The sequence below is a fragment of the Colossoma macropomum genome, unplaced genomic scaffold (genome assembly GCF_904425465.1).
Source record: "Colossoma macropomum unplaced genomic scaffold, Colossoma_macropomum, whole genome shotgun sequence".
Classification (NCBI taxonomy): Eukaryota; Metazoa; Chordata; class Actinopteri; order Characiformes; family Serrasalmidae; genus Colossoma; species Colossoma macropomum.
The window spans coordinates 22,150,312-22,173,351 of record NW_023494802.1 but is presented as its reverse complement, the minus strand read 5'-3'; the positions used below and the strand labels follow the sequence as shown (position 1 = coordinate 22,173,351).

General features: G+C 38.1%; 2 protein-coding genes across 9 annotated transcripts in view; one reads left to right on the top strand and one right to left on the bottom strand.

Annotated features, from left to right (window-relative positions):
- Nucleotides 1-2,024: 2,024 nt before the first annotated feature.
- On the top strand, nucleotides 2,025-4,131 carry LOC118823082 (testis-expressed protein 49-like). The gene is made up of 4 exons (XM_036592465.1): nucleotides 2,025-2,179; nucleotides 3,383-3,553; nucleotides 3,650-3,785; nucleotides 3,995-4,131. Exons 1-4 carry the CDS (start codon nucleotides 2,089-2,091, stop codon nucleotides 4,041-4,043), a joined length of 447 nt encoding a protein of 148 aa, XP_036448358.1. The 5' UTR covers nucleotides 2,025-2,088; the 3' UTR covers nucleotides 4,044-4,131.
- Nucleotides 4,132-6,080: 1,949 nt separating this feature from the next.
- The window catches only part of adcy6a (adenylate cyclase 6a), a 92,592-nt gene continuing 75,632 nt past the window's right edge, over nucleotides 6,081-23,040 (bottom strand). For all 8 annotated transcript variants that reach the window (XM_036592452.1, XM_036592456.1, XM_036592453.1 and 5 more), the window contains 17 exons: nucleotides 22,847-23,005; nucleotides 22,290-22,431; nucleotides 20,271-20,399; nucleotides 20,046-20,074; nucleotides 19,758-19,905; nucleotides 19,549-19,646; nucleotides 19,349-19,436; nucleotides 16,417-16,533; nucleotides 16,004-16,162; nucleotides 14,838-15,013; nucleotides 14,511-14,531; nucleotides 14,403-14,432; nucleotides 14,131-14,263; nucleotides 12,156-12,419; nucleotides 9,887-10,091; nucleotides 9,604-9,728; nucleotides 6,081-8,829 (listed from right to left, as the gene is read on the bottom strand). In XM_036592452.1, coding sequence (XP_036448345.1) covers nucleotides 8,701-8,829; nucleotides 9,604-9,728; nucleotides 9,887-10,091; nucleotides 12,156-12,419; nucleotides 14,131-14,263; nucleotides 14,403-14,432; nucleotides 14,511-14,531; nucleotides 14,838-15,013; nucleotides 16,004-16,162; nucleotides 16,417-16,533; nucleotides 19,349-19,436; nucleotides 19,549-19,646; nucleotides 19,758-19,905; nucleotides 20,046-20,074; nucleotides 20,271-20,399; nucleotides 22,290-22,431; nucleotides 22,847-23,005 — 2,152 coding nt within the window. In that variant the 3' untranslated portion in view covers nucleotides 6,081-8,700. The remainder of the gene's footprint in view (nucleotides 8,830-9,603; nucleotides 9,729-9,886; nucleotides 10,092-12,155; nucleotides 12,420-14,130; nucleotides 14,264-14,402; nucleotides 14,433-14,510; nucleotides 14,532-14,837; nucleotides 15,014-16,003; nucleotides 16,163-16,416; nucleotides 16,534-19,348; nucleotides 19,437-19,548; nucleotides 19,647-19,757; nucleotides 19,906-20,045; nucleotides 20,075-20,270; nucleotides 20,400-22,289; nucleotides 22,432-22,846; nucleotides 23,006-23,040) is intronic.

Genomic DNA, 23,040 nt, shown 5'->3' with positions numbered 1-23,040 from the left:
AGGGCATAAAAACCAAACCCCCCCTAAAAAAAATAAATAAATAAATTTATTTTTGAGGGGCAGCAGAGAAAAAAAAGGGTCATCTACTGCACAATACAGTGCACAACATACAGCACTGTCACTAACCCTCTTGCCTTGATTGGAATTGACCCACCTCCATGTCATGCAAAAGGAGGACTATGGTTGGTCAATTTAAATGTTTAAGTGTGATTTTTCCATCCAAAATGAGCATTTATGATCATGTTACTATTGACATGCACCAGACTATGGCAAATCATTTTAGCCTAAAACGACAACAGCAATACAAGTCATAATTGAGTTTTTACTAGTAAAAATGTCATCCCAACTACTCAAAATATACTTCTGACTAGTAAGAAAAAAATAATAGAAATCTGTAATTTCATTTAACTAGTGAAATGTTTCTTTTGCTATTAAAATGATATTTTTACAAGTTAAAATTGAATTACAGATCTCTTTAACATAATTACAGATGGCAACATCTTTTTACTAGTAACAATAAATATTACAGATCTTAATTATAAAAACATCACTCATTCATAGATAATTATGACTAGTCAAATTGTAATAAACCTGACAAATTCTTTATACTGGGTTAGAGAGGGTTCCCACTCCATTACCTCACCTCACCTGATCTGTCTTACCATCACATGCAACTCTGACTCTGAGTTCTATTATAACTAACAACTTTGTTCCTTTTACCTACAGGTCATGTCATCCTTCATAGGCCATTTCAGTTCTATTCATTAATATACCATTACATAAAATAAAAACCACTGGTCTTAAGCTATTGCGTTTGATTATACCATTATTTATAAGTCAAAACACCTTTTAATGGGCTACAGTCTTGCTTACATCATCTCACATCACATTTCCCACTTTTCCTTTTTTTCATTGATCAAGAGAAAGCAAAGAAGTTCAAAGAAGGCACACACAGGTATATCTGCACACATACACAAAGAGAGCCATGAGTACAATGTGATTGAAACATTTATTATTTTAGTGATCCTGAAAAATCTTTCACATTGTCAAAAAATGTCTCTCAGCCTCCCATTTTCTCTACACAGCAAAGACAGCACTTCATAACGGCTCTGTTTTACATTGGAAGGGCCCCAGTCAGAAAAGTCAAGTTTAGATCACTGTAAGGGCACCTTATGTGGCACTTCATAACATTTTAATTTTAATCTTTATGTGTTTTTAGACGGTCACTCATTAAGACATGTAATCAAATTTTCTTGCTCTAGAGGGCACATCATCATAATTTACTGTATGAAGGGGCATCTTTATCCCATTGTGAAGGGCAGCCAATAGGGCACTTCTTCACCACTCTAGAGAGGACTTTAGCGATGCTTTTTTTCAACCATGGTGGCACTGGGGAGCAACCCCCTTCTCCCTCCGACTCTACCAGTGTGATGAACTGTTTTTGTCCAGAAGGTAGGCAGGACATGTGCGTAGAAATGCAACAGATGGGGCAATAGGGACTTTGTAAAACACCAGACCAAAGGAGTTTATATGTAGGATGGTGTGTCCATGGAATGAGGGTTAGAAATAACAGCACACCTGATTTAATTTGATGAAGCAATGATCAGATAAACTAGGTAAGAGATGACCAGCCTATCATAGGGGTAAGTTTGGGAATGGTTACACAAACGCATTAATAAGCAGAAAAAGAAATATTAAATCGCTATTCATTGTGTTAATGTAGATTAATGCGGTGTATTTATTCTTACATTAATATTTTCAGCACCAAACACTCACTACCAAGTTAAAATATGTTTGTGAATATGATTTTCTTAGGTGAAGAGAAATTCTTCACTGCTCTTCAGCGCAGTCAGTGCAGATATAATCATTTATATTCTGAATGGAACACAGTTTATTCTTTAATCATTTATGAATATGAACATTTCCATTGATATAAAATAAATTAAAAGTTAAAAAGAGGACTGAAGAGTTCAGTGCAGTCACGTGGCTGAGGAGGCGGAGCCAGTAACCATAGTAACACCGAACAGCGTGTGTGATTCAGAGCGGCTGGTAAACAGAGCAGCTCCTTCATTTCCCAAAATAACTTCAATGGCTTTCTTTGGCATCACAAATCTGGGCTATCAGAGCCCCTTCGGGGACAGGATGATACCTTCGTCACTGAGAAAGTCAGACGCACAAGGTAACGTACCTGTACGGTTTAGCCTTAACTTCAGGTAACGTTAGTATTGCTAACAAGCTAAGCTAAGCTGGAACTGGTGTGAACTAACTAACGCTGGAAAATCAGCCGAGTCTCATTTTCACAGACTTTTCACAGTAATTCAGCCACAGCACACAGAGCGATGAGCGTTACCTGTTAAACAACGTTAATCATACTCAGTTCTGTGACTTTACAGCGCTATATTTAACTTGAAAGGTCTGGACACAACAAACCGAAGGTGCATTTTTCATTCCTTAAAGACATTCAGATCTAAACGCTTTACGCTTCAGTGCAAATAAAATTAGTTTCTAAGACAAAGAAAGTGCTTTTGTACGGAATTATTAAAAAAGAGCGTTTTTAAAAGCACCTAACAAGTGGTTTTGAGTAAGTTTGTCTTCTTTATTTCTTTTACAAAAGCGCTCCAGGTGGCTCTCCAAAAAGCTGCTTAAGAGAATGATGAAGGGTCTGTAAACCTGCAGTTCAAGAGGGGATAATTGCTAATGATTTGTTTATCTGTTCTGATGTCGTCACTACTATAAAAAAAACAAACAAGGAAAACCTCTAAGAGTAGGTGTGTCCAAACTAACCCTACACCAGCTTTGAAAGTTTGTCATCACAGTGTAGACTGAAATAAAAGCAAGACAGCAGATCGTGTTTTAAGATTAGGAAAAGTTCACTTACACTATAAATTGTGATTGTGTCTTGACTTGAAATTAACTTCTTACACTGATTGCTGCTGGACATATTCATGTGTTCCGCAGTAGTTTTAAGGGAACTTAAGGACTTAGTGTAACATCAGAATACCAAGTTGTAATTTCTAGCTACTTCTCTTTCAACCTGAGCCACTGTTTCATTGAATTGAGAATGGGCCTCATTCACCAATCCTTCTTAAAACAAAATGTCTTCCTAAAAGCCACTTACACAGCTTTCATGAAGTCTGTCATTCATCAATCTTCTCTTAAGTGGGATTTGTTCTTGGGTAAGAACAGAATCTACACACATTCAACAGCACAAAGGTATGAACAGTTCTGCACTTTAAGAACCCGTCGTGATTCTGGCGTAGACTTTTTTTAGGACTTTTCTCAAGAGCACATTTAAGAAAAAACTGAGAAATATGTTGGTGAAAGAGGCCTAATATTCTTACTTGATTTGTCTTGCTCTATCCACCACTGTTTAAAACCGAAGACTCCAGATGGGATAAACGTCCAGAGCTCCCCCCAATCAGTTCCCCAAGAAGACTGACGTGTACTGACACATGCAGCATCTACAACCAGCCAACTTCCTTCACTGCAAACATACATCAGGGCAGTCAGAAGAAATACAAGGAGATGATCAGACGGGTACAGACACCCAGATGTAAGTTAAAATAAATACATTAAAATTGTGTTGGATAACATTTCTGCCCACATTTCTTAATGTGTGGGGTTTGCTGAAGTGGTTTCTTTCTTCCAGCTCCTAACCAGCTGTACTGTGTGCCTTTAACGGACAATCAGCAGTACGGGTGGTGGCTGCCCATCGGTGAACCTAAGATTAATCATTCTTGGACTAAAGTCCGTCGCTTTCCCCGCAAGAACAGCGAAATGACTAAGTATGAAAAGCTCTACTTCCACAACATCTTGTGTAAATTTTGTATCTTCTATGTTGCATTAAATTATACTAGTTGTTCTGCACTAACTGGTCACAATTACTCCATCTGTTTCAGATAAAGTGGCCAGTGAGTGCAGACATGCCATACTGTCATGTGAGACAAATGGCTAATGCAGCTTTTGTCTACTCAGCATGTCTTTGTTATTTCAGATTTGTGAAGGAGATGTCCATGACTGATCGGGAGTTCAGCTTATTTTGAGCTTCTTTGCCAAAACTGTCAGAATGGATCTTTTTTTCTCTTTGACAGTGTTGCTCCTAGCTCTGCTAATAAAGTGACTTGTTCTTAACATTCCTCATACTGTAGTTTACTCAGTACATGCTGAAACTGCAGTGCTGGAATACTAGTGATGTTGCTGCCTAATCTTTGACAGTTTTGAAGATCCCCTTTACCATAATATAAATTACACATAAATGCAGATGTAGATCCACCATCATAAAAAAATGTCAAAGCTCTGGATGTGCAGATTTTATCAAATGCTTTGTGTAGCTTGTTAAGTTACATCCACTCCCTATAATGCTGCCAATTGCAATGGATTTTAAAATGTATTTTACGCTCAAATAAAGCTTGCGAGTGATACATATAATTATCGCAAGTATTTAATCTGAAGTTATTTGTCTTACTAATGAAAAGAAAGCTTATGCACTATCCTCTAACAACCCATCTCTCACGCATCACGTCACATTTAACAGTGATAGTTTGGCACTACTTATCACAAATTTGCATGTGATAAGTAATAAGTAATAATGCCAGCTTTGTTTAACGTACAGATGGGATGTCGTTGGAAGATGGAAGGAGGCAGCCAGTGTTTTCATTACAGAGATTCTGAGGGCTCAACACATGCATCTCAATGCAGGCTCTAAAATATTTACAGCACCAGTTTGCAGTAGCAGAGTGTCTTTGGTTACTCACAGCTACAACCTGACCTGGGTTTGGAAATTATGAAATTCTGCCTGTTAAATGGATATTCAATCATATGAGCATAAAACAGTCTTATGCAAACGTTTGGGCACCTCTAGTCAAATGGTTATTTGCCAATAAGTTAACACAACTTCCACAAAGAACACACTTAAATATGGTATATTTCTATATATTTAAATTCTTAAATTATTTGCTGGATTTAACATACTGTTAAATTCAGCAAATAAACAGTAGCAGTGCATTACAATTTGCAGAGGCCTGTTCTGTGTAGAGTTTGTGTTAAGTAATTTGATCAAAAGTGGCCAAACTTTTACACAAGACTGTATTAAACGAAGGTTATTTCTGTTAGGTTACATAAATGAAACTAGTTTTTGTTGGTTAGATGTTTCCAGTTGCCGTGAGTGAGTGCATATAATAAAGCTGTAAATGTAAATTTTTTCAAGTATTTGCTTGCCTCAGGTGCCTTTGATCACTATGTATGAATCAACATGAACATTCAAGTTAGCTACAACTTGAAGATACCATAAACAAAAAGAACAAGAAAAAGAATCATAGCCAGACATTATCCATAGAGAACTGAAATTTCCTGAAAAAGAAAGAAGATAGGAAAGAACCATTGGATGGTTACTTAACAGACTTACTTTGATGAAGGAAAGAGACTGTTTGGTAACAGTAAAATAACCAGAGCTGTGAAGAAAAACTTGAAACCTAACGAATTATCTGTTGAAATGATCTTGATCTTCCAGAGTGAAACCATCTACAGTTGGCAAAATTCTTTACCAGAAAGGATTTGAAGCACAACTGAACCAGTTAACTGAAGCATCTCATCATGTAGTGCATCCATACACAGCAACACACACACCAAAAAAAGGCTAATACAATAAAGAACCTTACAAGCAGCAGAATGATGAAAGTGTTGGCTTTGCACATTGGTACATTAATATATATTCAATCTATCAAGCATTTCATATTCTTGATTTACTTCTTCACTTCTATTTTTTTTCCTTAATTGTCAGAGATTTCCAGGGATTTTCTAATTACTTACACCATTTCTTTTATTGTGTTGACACCATACTTACATGTGCTAGTGGATTTTAAATCTTTTCAACCTTCACTTACATTTTGTTTCATGTTTTTAGTAATTATTTTGAAAGGAATCACAATTTCATTAAATTTGTTTATAAAAATCATATAATGTTGGCTTTGTGGTTTTTTTTTTCCTTTGAAAAAAAAAAAACTCAATTAAATTCAGTTACATCCTTTTTTCACGAAGAGCTCCACATAAAATCAAGAAGAAATGACTCATCTGCAACAATAAAAACAATCGAAACAGACATTATTCTTTATTTTGTAGGAGGGGAAAAGTTATTTCTATATTTATCTTTCCATTGCATGTTGAAAAGCTAGTCCCTTCTCTAGTCTTTTGACTAAAAGAAAACAGAAAATCAAACTAAAGTGTACAGAAATAAAAGGAGCGATCAGGAGTCGTTCAGCCTGATCACACAGGCCCCAGTGTGAGAGTCAGTAGTACTAAAATACTTCTTTAAAATACATTTTACCTGCCCACAACTGATCCAACACTATGCCCTTTCCCTCCCATTGAGCCTTCATCCTGCATCCTTGACTCCTTCATTACATAAACTGGAGGGACCAAATCAAAGGAAAAAAAACTGCAACTGCTTTTGGTTACAAATGTGATCAACTGACATATGCAATGAACCAGTGCTACTACCATGGCAATTTTTTAAGCAAGTAAGGAATACTCAGCAGGAGAAAGACACGGCTTGGGCTGTTACCATGCAAGTTAATATCTGGAAATAAGTAGTCGGAATGATGGAAATGACATTTTCAATGATGAAGCTACGAGGACTGTTCAGGAGCCTCAGATGTTTTTTGTAATGTGGACCACATGAGACAGAGAGGCACTGTTAATATACACTTAAGTTTTGTTCAATTAAGGCAACTGCACTCTACTGCGTACTGCACACATGCAGTGGAGGGTTTTTCACGTCTGTTAGATCAGTTGGATGGCGCAGCTGCCAACTGGCCTGCAAAGGCATGAAGCCTTTCATTTACATGTCATCGCTGTCGTATCAAAACCTTCGGAATTTCTATATTTTCTACACAATTTGAAAACACCAGCTGCCCTTTAAATTGTGTGAACACTTCATTATGAATGAACAAACAGAAAAGTAACTCTGAATAAACTCTTGTTACATTAACATACATTAAAAGTTACAAACCTTTTTTTTCCTTCGCCTCCAAAGTTTCCGTTTCAGAGATAAATGGTTTTGTTACGACAGCGACATAATTCTGCAATCCTACAGACAGAATAAGGAACACCAAACTCACGTTTCTTGCATGACTGACAAATCTCATCCTCATAGAATGACTTTTTTCAAAAGGGCATTCGAGGAATAAACAAAGCAAATACTGTTCAGCTGACCCTACATCACTGACCACAGCTGACCCATTTAGTACCAATACACTCAAACATCCATCCCAAACAGCTTGTTCATGCCTTGTTCCTTCTCCTAAGTTGGAATGGAATCATAATCAAATGCATATTAATAACAACCATAATAGGAATAATAAAAATGATGAATACACAGGTGATACAAAATACCCAACATTAAAACTTCAGAGAAACAAACAGAAAAGAATTTGTCGAGAAGATACCACAATCAGACATGCTTTAGAGCAGTTAGGTTTGGCAAGAAAAGCAGTTTGTCATATCATAGAAACCTCACAGTGAAAAGAGTTATGCCCCTTCGAGATTACAAAGCACAGTATTCAGTCATAATTTATAGATATATTTCTCTCTCTCTCTCTCTCTTTAAAAAAAAAAGCAAAAGTCTCTCTGTTGTGAATTGGAACTCAGTAAACTGTCTGGTACCGTGGTATCCAATGCCGTGGCTTTCCCCCAATGCCTCCAAAAAAACAAAAACCAACAAAAACAAAACAAACTTTTTTTCCTTTTTATTTTGTTTTGTACCAAAAAATACTTCTTTGAAAAAGAAGAGACGGCTGATGGAACGAAGGAAACAAAACTGCGGTCTCTCTGGCGGACATGTTGTAAGCCCAGGCGTGATCATGTTCCATACAGAATGAGACACCGCCTTTAACTTTCCATCCATGGGATCTAATGCGGTTATTCTAAAAGTCGGGCCTTCTGGTCGATTCCGCTCAATCCTTCATCTCGACAAGAAGCTAAAATTCCAAGACTTAAATGACTTTTGTGTCACTTATGTTGATCGAATTATCCCGGGCTTCACTCTCAAAACTGGAACAAAAAAGGGGAGAGGCCTTAAGAGCATTAGACAATATTCAAAACGTTGTCTTCATGAGAACCTTTTCTATTAAATACTTTGGTCTTTGGTCAATATTTCTCTTCGATATTTATACACATACTGTAATTTGTACACACACAAATATACAGACGTACATGCTTCTGTACGGTATAGATGTGTATGCATGTTTCACATTGTTTCTCATAAAGGACTTTTTGCACAAAACATCAAAATTAAAATAAATAACCTAATCTGAAACAAAAACATAAGTACCTGCATTTATATTCTCCTGAAATAAAATAACAGAGGAAAAAAATAGGAGAAAATGCCTTATGTACAGCGTTTTTCTTCGGCGACAAAAGGCCTTTGTTAAATAAACAGACTTTGCATCTTTCAAGTAGCCTGAGAAAGAGGCTTAAAGACAGAAACAATCGTCCTTCAGAGTGTACAGCCAAACATGTCACTGCTGCATGACAACTCCCTATCCCGGAGTTTATATTTTCTTTCTGTTCATATTTTTGTACGTATGCAATTTTTTTCCTTCAAGTGATGACATGGCTACTTGTTTGACTTCAGTTTGTCTTGCGCAACCTTCCTCCACGATGTTTCTGGAGACGTATGGGATTCAGAGGAATGCTAACACGCTGCTAACTGCTGGGCGGTCCATCATTCAGGAAGTATGTGGTCATCTCCCCCTTGCCTTTGACTTTTATGACGCCACGGCACTCCAACTGGTACCCTTTGCTTGCTAACACTTGGTGCAGGTCCGTGGTTACCTGCAAGAGTCATATGGTAACATAGCAGATCATCAACATTCAATTAACTGTGTGCCAGATTAAACTGGAATGAAGGAAGTGCATCACTGTATAGAAAGAAATTTGTTACTATTAGTGCTGTCAGTGATGCATGAACACGCAAACATGTCATTAGTTTAACACTGGCAATATCAGTAACGTTAGCACTTGTGGATGCCTTTTACAAGACTACACTGGACGGTGTACTATGAATATTATGAACTATGAATAAATCAAGCAGCAAACTAACAAAAGCAACAACAAAGCAGAAGTCTACATTTAACCTCAAAATAAAATATAATGTAGCGTTATAAAAGAGAGAGGTCTACAACTGCAAAGAAGTCAGTGCACACATAATTTAAAAAAATCTTTCTTTAGGGTAAATTTTAAGCTAATAACAACTGTAATTAATCAAAATGAACCACACAAATTAATTTTATTAATCACAATTGTTTGACAGCCCTTGGTAACATTTGACTTGTGTCACAACGAACCAGGAGTATGCTTAAATCTGTAATGCAATATTTGCTATACAACACTACTGTTTTATGTTCATATGCAGATTAAAGTAAATGAACAATTTGCACTTATTCAACCCAAATCTTTTTATGACACATCCTTTTATCACATATTCAAAAACAGTACACATTCAGGACATTGATAACTTTCTAATGTATCATCAGGCCAGCTTTTCAAATCTTAAAACAGCAACTCTAAATTCAACTTGTCTGAATGAGACTCAGTCATTTATTGCACCTGAATGCGATCTGGTACCCCCGTGCTGTCCATGCGACTGGCCACATTTACTGTGTTTCCCCAGATGTCGTACTGGGGCTTCCTGGCTCCAATAACCCCAGCTACTACTGGCCCAATGTTTAGTCCTGTAGAGAATGAGAAATAATGAACTGTTACAAATTGGGTGTTTCTTACATGAGAATACAATGATGGGTTTAAATCAATGCATTTTAAAGTGCAGTAAAGTTTAGAGGTCATAGTGAAAAATAAATGTTTCTTGCTACTACAAATTATTCTCCCCTACCAATCTTCATCTGGAAGTTGTTGAAGGAGTGCTCGTTAATGTATTTCATCTGCTCGCGGAGCCTCATGGCGTAGTCCGCAAGCGCTGTGATATGAGTGCGGCCCTCTTTGTCATAGGTGGAATCGTTCAGGCCTGAAGCTGCCATGTAGGTGCTGCCTATGGTCTTAATCTTTTCCAGCTGCCTGTATTTCTCTTCACTGATGATCTAAAGGATAGTAAAAGACACAGATTAATGGTTTACAGAGCATGTTTACAGAGGTTTACAGAGATTGGACACTTTAAAGGGGCATTTCACCCCAAAACTAGCATTTAATGTTATATGTCATGTTATCCAGCTTCCTGTAGCACAGCACCCCTTAACTTGGGGATGGGCAATATGATGATATTTTATCATTATTGTGATAAATTATGTCACAATATGCATTTCTGGGCATATCATGGATATCGTCAGTACTTAAAACACTGACTACCACGTTTCTTTACAAACTGAGCATAATTAGGCCTGTTTAATTAGATTTAATGCAGTGTGGTTTGCAAAACATTGTTTAAAATTCTCTGTAGTTGAAGATTATTGTTATTATTTATTTTTTTATTACATTTTATATGTGGCAGTACAGGTTTTAATCTTATAAAAATTAATACAGTTTTAAACCCTACAATCTCACTCTACAGACTATTGTGGCAACACCGAAGAAAGCAAGTAGGCATGTTCAAAACAGATGTAGTAATGTGGTCAAAGTGCCCCTTGAAGAAAGGTCACAAAAGAAACCTTTGGCCTGCACGGATTCAAGCATGTCTTTCTGTTGTCACTGTTCTACAGTATACAGGAATCAAAAGCTTCACAGTTATTTGGTGGGCATTCTTCATGTATATTGTGTATTCTTACATATATTCTGTATTATTATGTATATTCTTGCTGTGTATACACCAATCAGCCATTACATTAAAACCAACTAATTTCTACACTCATTGTTCATTTTATCAGCTCCGTTTACCATATAGGTGCACTATGTAATCCTTCAATTACAGACTGTAGTCTATCTCTTTCTCTGCATATTTTGTTAGCCCCATTTTACCCTGTTCTTCAGTGGTCAGGACACCCATGGACCCTCACAGAGCAGGTACTATTTGGGTGGTGGATCATTCTCAGCACTGCAGTAACACTGACGTGGTGGTGGTGTGTGTTGTGCTGGTACGAGTGGATCAGTCACAGCAGTGCTGATGGAGTTTTTAAACTCCTCAGTGTCACTGCTGGACTGAGAATTGTCTACCAACCAAAAATATCCAGCCAACAGCGTCCTGTGGGCAGCGTCCTGTGACCACTGATGAAGGACTAGAAGATGACCGACACAAACTGTGTAGCAGCAGATGAGCCATCATCTCTGACTCTACATCTACAAGGTGGACCGACAAGGTAGGAGTGTATAATATAGTGGACAGTGAGAGGACACAGGGTTTAAAAACTCCAGCAGCACTGCTGTGTCTGATCCACTCGTACCAGCGCAACACACACTAACACACCACCACCACGTCAGTGTTACTGCAGTGCTGAGAATGATCCACCACCCAAATAGTACCTGCTCTGTGAGGGTCCACGGGGGTCCTGACCACTGAACAACAGGGTAAAAGGGGGCTAACAAAGTATCAGAGAAACAGATGGACTACAGTCTGTAACTGTAGAACTACAAAGTGCACCTATATAGTAAGTGGAGCTGATAAAATGGACAATGAGTGTAGAAACAAGGAGGTATTTTTAATGTTTTGGCTGATCGCTGTATGCGTAGAAAAAGTCATGAAGTCATAGCTCAGAGGCAGCGCTCAATCAAATGTCAGAAACTGTTCTGACAGAAAGCTTTGTATAAAGACTGTTCTGTTCAAAACACTACACATCTCACTTCCATGCTTTTTAAATAATCAAATACTGATTAGCTGATTTTACCAGCTCCTTAACAACTGTAATGGCTATTTATGTTATGTAGGCAGACTTAGACACAACAAAACCTCAACTCCCCAGACATGTTTTCCGTACTTGGCCATGTTTTGTCTAAAACTGGAGGTGAGGTTGCAGCAGATGGAAGTTGAAAGAATTGCACAGAACAGAGGTGTAGTACTTTCTATACAGAAGATTCAAAGCCTGATGATTGAGACAGTAAAGATGGAAAGACAGTTAATAGACCTCAATCAGTGTCAGAAATGCTTTAACAATTCTAAAGTTGAAGTAATGCTCCCCCTCCCGCCCATCACTTCACAGCCAACTTCCAACTCCTACCTCATCAAAGTCAGCAATAATTTCATTGAGAAGTCTCAGGCACTCCACGCCTTCGTTGTTGGCCTCAAGCTCCACATAGAACTCAGAGAAGTTGCTGATGGAGGCAAACATGACAGCCACACACTCGCACGACTGGTAGTAGAGCTCGTCGTTCCTGCGTTCGCGGGCCAGAAAGTGGGCTGCCACGTCTTTGGGCAGGATGTTATGGAGGAGGCGGCGGTTATATGCCTGCAACTCCTCCATTTCCTCTTTCTCCTCTGTGGCCTAAGAAGATGACAACTCCAAATCAAGACTTCAAAAGGGCCAAAACGGACCAGAAAGACACTAAAGATTGGCATATTTATATTTTCATTTTGTTGAAAGCTTTATTTAACCAGGCGAGTCATTAAGAACAATTTCTTTTTTTACATTGGCAGCCTAGCAAAAGGCAAAGCCTCTCGAGGGAGAGGGGCTAAAAAAAACACACACAACTTATAATAATCACAAATCCTGCAACATATCACAAGCACTATGTAAAAGCCATACTGTCTGACACACAAATCAAACAATACCAATTCCAAAAAACATATACCAGAGAAGTGGACTCAAGTCAGCTACTCAGACTCGAGTTGCATAATGACCTGACTTTAGATTTAAAACTTGCCAAATTTTAGCCAGAGGGAGGGGAAAAAGCATGAACAATACTGATGGAATTAGGATCATGATTATGGAAATAAATAAACCTTATGTTTCCAAGCTTACATGTGATTTTGCCTTTTTAATTTTATTACAGTTATGTGCAGTCTTGGGGGTTAAGGGCATTGTGGTATGGGTACTGCCCCCTACACACTGCACATAACATACTTACTTTGGTAACAGTAGTTACAAAATGCTCGCTTTTTTTTTCTTGTTGGTGCTCTTGTTTTGTTTGAACAATGAACTATCTGCAATAAATGCCACATACGTCACTGACACTCCAGTCCAAATTCAGGAAACAGAATTGCAGTTATGCTGTTCTCACAGTTCACAGCGGCGTCAGGTCTGATATGGCTTCAAACAAACTAAAAACTTTCCGCCTCACAGAACAAAAACGACTAAAAAATTGTTTCAGTTTATTTTATTTGGACTTGCATGAAGCGTCATGTAAACATCTCAGACGCAACACAACCAATTTTGAAAGTAGACAGCATTTACAGCTAACGTACTTTTTTTTTAACTACTTTTTTAAGTTTACAGCATTATTTTTTTCATTTCTTGTTTTCTTGTTAAAAGCGTTCACACACTAGACAGTTAGACAAAGACAGAGTATCACATGTACCATCAGTTTTGTTGCAACATACATGCTACATAAAACAAAATGAAAAAAGTCAATCTGCAAAATCTCATTATCACATGACACAAATGAAGATGGAGCTGTACATATTAAATCTTGCTGGTGTCTTTTACAAACAAGAAGTGTAAGAAGATACAAGCTTTGAATGGGGGGATGATGGTTAGGAAAATGCAGACAACATTCCCTGCATATTCTGCAGTGAGAACTACTGGTAAGCAATTTTTTAGCCCCGATCTTCTCTGTCACTCTGCCTGTGGTGATCTTTACATTGTGCATTACATTCTAAGGAAACGTCTGTGTTTGCCAGAGTTCCATAAGTTTTTCCTCCAGCTCTGCACCCACTACACATGCAGACTGCTTGTGTGTTTCTTGATGATCTCTTTTTTGTTTGTTTCTTCCTTGCTCTATCATTAGCATCTCCCTGTACAAGCTGTCCAATGAAGTTGAGTTTATCATTATGAATTATGCATGTTTTCAGTACAAATCAAACATGTTCAAAAATATCTGGAGGCCTGTGATTATTCCAGACCTAGACTGGAAAGTGACTCTAAGATTTCGAATCTGGGTCCAAGATTAGCCCTCTTATATCTCATTTGTGCTGACAACCTTGTAAATTCACTTCTACCTTTGAAAAATGGCTGAAAATCTCAACGAGCACAGTACCTGGAGCTTCCAGAGAAAGTCGAGACGCGCTGTGGACTCCACCTGCTGGGCATGGAGATACAGCGCCAGCACAAACACTGTGAGGATCACTGGGGTCATGACCTTTAGGGACACTTTGGTCACACTGTAAGGACTGCACAAAAAAGAAGCAGTCTCACACACATACGTTACTCCTTGATATTAAAATAAATCATCAATCAAATACTCTAGATTTCAAATCTCCTATACCAAGGATATCTTTACTGAAGGGAATGAAATATATTCCAACCTACCACTGGTTGGTAGTTTCATTGAGATTCAACCTGTACAAAAATAAAGACTATTAGAATTCCATTATGCAAATTACTAAAATCAGATAAACAGAAAAAAAAAAAACTTACCCCTCAGTTTCATTGAAAATTCTGAAAAAGAATAGAAAGGGATCATCAATTTCCTTTAGAAAATACTTCTTACAAAATATGGCATAATAAGAAGTTTATTTTCAGCTTAGATCAATTATAAAGTCATCACATATTTATCCTTTTATTTTCAATAACAATTTGTAGAGCCCTCCAAATTATATTTTTTACACAGCTATTTTTACAACATTGTCACAAAAGAGTTTAACTGAAATTCAGGTCGAGAATATCAGTATGAATGCATCTACAAAGCAGAGTTGCTTGCTCCTGTTTCCACTGTGCCGCCTGGTGGCTGGGAGTGGTACTCACAGGGCATTGGAGGTGACGAAGAGGTCAGCGTTGTCAAACAGCGCCACCTCTGGCCACTCCACGAGCAGCAGGTAGGTGAGTTGGATAAGCAGCATGAGAGCCAGCTTTCCTATACTACTGATCTGCAGGAACACTGAGCAGGCCAGCAGGGTCAGGAGCACACTGTAGCTGAAATACTGAGAGAGAAAGAAATATACCAATAATGTGATGGAGATGCTGCTATATACAGTGACTGAAACAGAACTACACAAAAAATTACATCAACGTGTGAGAATTATGTTGTGGTCATACAAATTTACTCCAGCTAACTCATCCTGTGCATTGTGAATAGCAGTGTTCATAAACGACTGACAGTATAATAGGTTCATCTATTTTTTTAATCTATGGCATTAAAGGAATAGTTCAGGAATAAATCAAGAAGTAGTTTTCCTCTTCCCTTTACCTCAAATGTAGAAGAAGACAAAAATATGGATAAAATTTAGTACATAAAAAAAAGATTTTTACTATTTGTTTTTTTTAAAGTTATGATTTAGTTTTTAATAATCATTGGAGTCTGTTAGCATGGTAACTCAGTTAACAGTCACCAGGCACAGACCTTTAAAGGCTTACCTATTTCATAATCTCTCAAGTCCTATATGGATGGGAGAAATTTTTACGTAGCAAGGTGAAGAATGTAATTTTACCACAGAACATCTGTGACCCTTGGTAACCATGTAACATGGGATAAACAATTTGGGGTGGCTAATTAATTTACACACTGCCTTAACTCCAACAGTGTTTGTTTGCGCATGAATAGAAAACATGCCCAAAATTTAATTTAATAGTAACTTACCCTAACCCTAAAGTAGATTACCCTAACCCTGTCATTAGTGAATACAGTGTCATTAGCATTTTCGTTTGTGTAAAAATTTACAGCCAACATTTAACATCCACACATAAAATCAAACTTTGTCATTTTACTTATTTTAATGTTCTGAGTTTTACACATGAAGCAGGAAAATCCACTTCAATCCACTTCATTTGGGTGACAGAGAATACAAGTAAATGACATGCTGGATTCTGACATGGCTAAAATCACTGAGAAACAGTGGTCATAACTATATTACCTCACCTCATCATCTTAATCCTGTCTGAACACTTACACACACCCAGACAAACACACTTACTTCGGGGAAGGGGCATGAGGGTGTGTCACTGGGGCAAATGTCCAGGCCATCTTCAGCAGAGCGAGAGAGGTTGTAGATAATACAGGGAGTCACCATGTCTGTTGAGGAGTTCAGCTGAGTAGCTACACAGTCCACAAGCTTCTCTGTGTCACATGCAAACTGCACACAAACACACACACACACACACACACACACACACACACACACGGTTCATATTCAAATCCCAAACATAAAATATCTATTTATAGCTCCACACCCTTGATTGTCATTCATCTGATTCATATCATGCAAATAAGTTTCACATTTGCCATCTATCTAAAGGCTGCTTTTGAGAATGAGGTAACATTTTATTAAAGTAAGACTGCATTTCGTGGGTGGTGCTCTTCACTGCACTGGGACGTCTGGCTGCGTACCATATTGACAAAGGCAGAGATGAAGACAAGGATGATGGTGAAGACGCCCACCAGGGTGCTGTTGGTGCGAGACTGAACAATCTTCTTGGACACAGTTTGCATGGCAGCAGGGAAGAGCTGGGGAAAAAAGAGCATGAGGGAGATTCAACAAAATGTGAGCTGTAACATCAGACTGTACATCGTACCACATATTACACAGTAGTAAAACAATATCTAAGGCTGGATTTACACAGTGAATGTTTCATTAAACTTTAGTTCCTTAAAATCCACATGAAACTAAACTGTACTTCAAGTGCAAAATGTAAGGCATCCTGCAACTCACCTGAAACTCAGCCACAACAGTTGCAAGCGTACTGACATCAATCAAAATGCCATCAATGTGTTTATTCTTACTTGGTAGCCTGCTGTTATCATGATTTATGTAGCTAGATTCATTTTCTACTCCCTTAATGACCCTTAATTTTATGCACAGCTTAGATTCTTTTGGGTGCAAAAAAAAAAAAATTACAGAATGGGGGGACTAACATGCAGTCTGTGATGAAAATTGTGCTTCTAGGACAGTATCAGCAAGGCATCAGGTAGGCTATAACCCATAATGGTTACTTCTACATTTATTTTTAAGGCTTAACATACAACAGATACAAAGGTAAATATATAGAGTGAAGAATCCTAGATAGAAAAGAACGATAATGACAGCTGGGAAAAATAAACAGGATAAAAACGCTGCAAATATGTAAATTACATCTGGCGGATGACTTTATATAGTGAAAACAATAAGGTGTATCAAACAATACGAGCAGCTAATTAAGCCAAAGAGTGGAGTAATCCAATCCATTGCATGAAAGTTTGTTTTTGAATTGCATGAAAGCTATGCTGCAGACAACTGGTTGCAAGAAAGTTTCAAAGTTTTACAATGTAAAGCCAGCCTTTATTTGGCCAAACTGACAAAAGTACATTAAAATGGAGTGGAAAAAAAACTATTTAGATTTACACAAAGTTGCCAGTTTATTTTATACACCTAGTTGCTACATACTCACTGGCCATTTTATCAGTTACTACCACCCTACAGTATTGCAGGACTGCTGAGCAGGTTTTATTTGGGTGGTAGATCAATTCTCTTAAGTGTTGACCTCAAAATGGTGTAAGTGTTAGTGTGTGTTAAACTGGTACAGTGTATCAGGTGCACCTCGGTGTCCTGTTGTCAGAAATGGAAGGTGAAGGACAACAAACAAATTACGCATGAAAAAGTCTACAGTCTCCAACGATCCACCTACAGGGTGGACCAACAAGATATGTGTGTTTAATTAAATGGACAGTGAGTGTTTAAAAACTCCAGTAGCACTGCTGTATCTCAAACCTATGTCCAGTACCATGTTAGTGTCACCGCTGTGCTGAGAGTAGTCCACCAGCTAGAGGTGGGTGATATGGCAAAAATATATTATCTTGACACTTGGAGATGTTTTTGTGATACACAATAATTATCACAAAATTTGAACTGATACAGACAAGAAGCCTGAGTAGAGCCACTTTTAGAAAACACTGTCAAATCCTATGACTAAGGCCCAATCCCATTTCACCCCTCGCCCCTACCACTTAGCCCTTAGCCATCTATCTTGTGTGTTCACATCTAAGTGTAGGGTGTCCTGATTCTTGAGATAGAGGGGTAGGGTGAAGTGTTGGGCCTACATGGCCCTCCAAACGGAGAGTTATGAGAAAAAAACAGGAAAACCGGATGGCTGAACAAGAGACCAAAGAAACCTACAAATGTGAGAATTTTCTCTGTTAAACAATTATAATAACTATCGTGTTATCTTAGTTTAATGTCGTTTCAGTGGATTATGGTCATTTTCTTCATAACAGGCACAAAAAATCGCTAATAACATGCTAATGTCTTGGCAGCTAGCTAGCTAACTTAAATAGTCCAGCAGGTTCGCCTACAGAGCAGCGCTAGTAGCTGTTAATGAAGCAGTGTTTGTTCTTTATTTAATTTGAGAGTCCCATTTCAACCACTACCCCTTGTAACTCAGTTCCAAGGGGTTAGGCTGACACTCGAAAACAAGGGGTAGGGGTAAAAAAGAAGAAATGGGATTAGGCCTACGTCTTCAGCATCTCAATAAGTTGACAATAAGGAAAAAAAGCATTGTAACGTCATATGGCACAACTCATTAACAATAATTGTTATCATACTGGCCATTCCTACCACCACCCACATAATATCAGGTCAGCGGATGTCCTGCTGATGGTCCAATTCAACATGGACAGGGTATGGGGGGCTAACAAACTGTGCAGCAACAGATGGGCTACAGTCCAACTACAAACCTAGAGGGTTTACATATTTAATAGCTGTACCTGATAAAATGAATGTGGATAGAGGTAGATAGATGTAAACTGGCAACTCAGTGTAACATAGATTGAAAGAAGGTGGCCGTACAGTTGCATGTAAAATTTTGGGCCCTGGTCAAATCACATATTTTGTTAATTTTTTCTAAGTAAAAATAAGTTAACGCGTCCTCTACAGAGAACTCACTTCTGCACATTTTAATGCAAACTTACTGTTTATTTGCTGAATTTAACTAATAAAATTTGAACATGGCCTGTGCGATTAAGGCACATTATATATTTTATCTTTTGTTGTTCCAATATGTTCCAAAGCTCAGAAAAAAACAGAAATTGGACACTAAAATTACAGAAAAACATATTTAATCTTTTCATATACATATTACCTCTTATTTATCTTACTTTTGATTAGATATCTTCATTGCTCTTGGAAAAGCAACCCAGGTGTCTCTGTGGAGGATGTATTAACTTATTCAATTAGAAAACAAATCACGTAATTGAATGGGAGGGTATTCAAACTTTTGAATATGGCTGTATGGGGATTTGTGTGTGAGGGAGAGAGAGAGAGAAAAGCAGAACATTAACTTTGCCTTACCTTTACACAAGAGTAAATGGCACAGATGAAGAGGATGTTGGCGAGGATGATGAAGATACTGATGTAAATACCCAACATAACTGGCGTACTAAAGAAACAGCAGAGAAATAGCTTTAGACTTTAGAGTATATTTGTGTGTGTCTGTGTGTATTTGTGTGTGTTTGTGTGTGTTTGAGCAAGTGTGTCTGCTGACCACTCACTGAGGGAAGATGACAATCTGAATGAAGGAGATGAAACAAAAGACCAGCAGCGTACAGGCCACATAACCTCCAAAGCGATCGTCCACCTTCTTCGCATACTAAACACAGGGGAGAAAAAAATCATTACCCCTCAGGCAGCAGTAAAGCGGATTTCTACCGAGAGCGTTAGGATGTTATGTTTTATTTGAATCACTGGCTTTGAGCCGCACCTTTTTCTCCAGGCTGGAGGTCTGGAAGGTGAGAAGGAATTTCTTCACGTGATCCTTACGCAGCTGGTCGATACTCCGCGCGTCAATGGCTCGGCCCAAAAACTCGTCAACCTCATCCTCCGGGTTCATGGTCTCCTGTGCGCCACGGCTGGGAGAGAGAGAGTGAAGAAAGAGAAGTGTGATAGACAAACAATCCATGAAAGAGATGCGTAAAATATATTAACATTCCTCTTATACTCCTCTTCTCCTCTTTCTGTTTATTTTTTTGAGAAAACAGTCCACACTCACTTGTCTTTACTGGACGTTTCATCAATACCCTGAAAAAGAACACAAATTTAAGCCAAGGAGGACAAAAACAGTTTTACAGAGACGTTCATGTAGAGAGAGAGAGAGCAAAAGACAGAGATAAAGGGAGAAAGAAAAGGAGAAAACACAGGCCGGGGACAGACAGGTACAGAGCAGGGCACAGGACACAGCAGACACAGGGAGAAGCAGAAGGCATAGGGATCTAACCATCTGTCGGAAGACTTTGGAGTCCTTGGTCCTGGAGAAGGATCGGTCAGGCACCCAGCGAGGCATCAGGGCCTCGTTGGAGTTTGCACGTGCACGCTGCATTTTTGCCATCATCGCCTTCTCCTCTTTCTGCAGGGTTCAGTTTGATAGACAAAAAAACCTTTCATTGACTAAAGTGCAATTACTTCTTTGAATGAAAAAGCTGGCGGAGAACATATTTGTTCAATGGAATGATGGTGTGAGTTTTTTTTAACTAATGTTGTGGATATTTACAGTACCATTCAAAAGTTTGGAGCCAGTTGATTGAATGCATGTTCTTCATAATCCTGATGCTATAGTTTAGCCACAGTTTTTAGTTTTTATGATTTTTTTTTTTTTAAGATTTTTCCCTTAACACACAGTCGATCACCCAAGATATCTTTGCTGACCGAAGTTTGCTGCTTTAGTTTTTTCACTGGATGAAGACAATACAGTTAACAAGTAACCATGTAACTACAAGTACACTGCATAGCTAAGGAACTGCAGCCACCTAGGAAGTCTAAACTGTAGCATACTTTTTCCCACTTTTCGATTTGGGGGGAAGGAGAAGTGCAAATTCAGATTTTTTGGCTGAACTGTTCTTTCAATCCCACAGTTAAACATATAGAGTTTGTTGATTGTGCTGTGAAAAAGCTTGCTGTTCATATTTTCAGTGCAAGTCAATGTAGAACATTTCTCTTTTCAATGATATGGAATTCATCCATCATAGATCAATAGTCAAAAAGGGGTCTGTAAAAAAATTGAGAAAAATAAACAGTGCCTACACATCTAACCAAATTAAGCCAGACATCAATTCAACTTTTCCTTCTTCAGCTTGTCATCCAGCAATTGGTAGCTGCCAAATAACATCATCTCATTAGGTGAATTAGAAAATGTAAAATATTTTTTGGTGTTTATTAGGTTGGGTTGTATTAGCCTGGCAAAATTTGGTAAATTATTTGGTAATTATTGTATTATATTTGCGTGCATTTTAAATGATCAGGTCAGTTTAATCTTGCGGGCTGCACCAGCTTTTGCGGTCGGCTGTGGGGCTGTGAGTTGCAAAAGGTTGAAAACTCCCAGATAACAGAGTCAGATCTCCACTGTTAAATGCTTTAAACTCAAATAAACAGCAGAAACTCACAGCCTTAAATAAGATCAACACTGTAGCACTGCACTACCCAGTATTCTTTGCGTTTCTCTTTTGGTTTCTCTTCATTACCTCTCATTTATCTTACTCTTCATTAGTTATCTTCATAAAAAGGAACACGTATCAGGTTATTCTCATGCTAAAAATTAGGTCTGAATATATTTCATAGGTTTTTATTACCATAACAATGACAGTTCAGCCTGTATTACTGTCATATAGTTACACATGGGGTGGTTTACACTGGATTCCTAAGTGGCACAGCCTTCTAAGGATTTGCCTTTTTATCGGGAGGTGAGTTTCCATCCCATAACAAAAACTCAAACAAATAAAAAAAATATCAGCATGTTATCAATGACACTTTTACCAATAGTATTAAACTGTGGGTTATCAATATCTGTTGATACAATTAGTTGAACTAACTATCTGGTCATAATATAAATACAAAAAAAAGGAATATATTTTCTGACATCAAAACTCTTAAGCACATGTAGAATTTCAGGTCTGTTGGAAAAGGAACCCAGATGACTCCTCAAAACGTTAACTGAAAGAATGAAAGGCTGCAAAAAATCAAGATTCATTTTGATTTTTAGTTACTCCATAATTCCACAACCTTAAATGTAAAAAAAACAGCAAAAATCAAGAATTCCCTTCTTCAGTATATCTCTCCAAACTTTTGGTTGTTACTGCATGTATATACTAGTTTAACATGTATTTTTACAAGGAAACCCAAAAGAGGGCTCTGTTTACATCACATACAAAATACAGGACACACAACATGTTATGTAACATAAGCACTCCATATAGGTAGTGAGTGGTTCTGTGAGGTTGGCCATTTAGATGGAGACACTGACCCGTTTCTGACTGCAGCCCAGCACCAGGAACGTCTCGATACTGTTCTCTTTAAGGTAGGCGTTTCGCTCCCCTCCAAAACCTGGCTCCACCTCGTAGTCCCCATTCAGGTACTGCAGGGTAGCTTTGGTAATGTGGATCCTCCTGAGGAGCATCACATATAAACATACACATGGATGGCAGTTATTGTTTGCTTACACACTATTACTTTCATGCATTCAAGTGCTTAACAGTAAAACACAACAGCATGAAGTTAACAAAAGTTAACTGCTTTTTAAAAGTAATAATAGTAGGTGCCTGACTATTATTAATTGTTAATGAGTTTAAATCTTTAATAATTTTTCATACGTATGATCTACATTCTAACATTTATTTACTTAATGAATTTCTGTTGAAAACATTACAGAATCAGAGTCTGTGTCATATATGATTTCTCTCTGCATTTGTACAGTAAATACATAATGTATCTCTGCATCTCTCTGCTGCTGGCGTGTTGACACGAATGTGCTTCTGTGATGTATTATGTATGTGTTTTGTGTGCTCAGCATGTGTGTCCCACCCTGCTTTTCCTCCAGCCTCCATGTGATTGGCCAGGGTGACGTCATTAGACCACACGTCAAACTGCCACTTCCTCAGTCCCAGAACTCCGCAGTGCACACGGCCGCTGTGGATGCCCACCCGCATGTTTACATTCACCCCTGTAACCTCTCGCACAAGCCTAAACAAACACAGACACACAAAACATGTACACAA

Coding starts and splice junctions, on each gene's coding strand:
- LOC118823082 (XM_036592465.1), top strand. CDS start 2,089: ATGGCTTTCTTTGGCATCACAAATCTGGGCTATCAGAGCCCCTTCGGG. Junction 3,554..3,649: donor ACGGGTACAGACACCCAGAT/GTAAGTTAAAAT, acceptor TCTTTCTTCCAG/CTCCTAACCAGCTGTACTGT. Junction 3,786..3,994: donor AAGAACAGCGAAATGACTAA/GTATGAAAAGCT, acceptor TTGTTATTTCAG/ATTTGTGAAGGAGATGTCCA.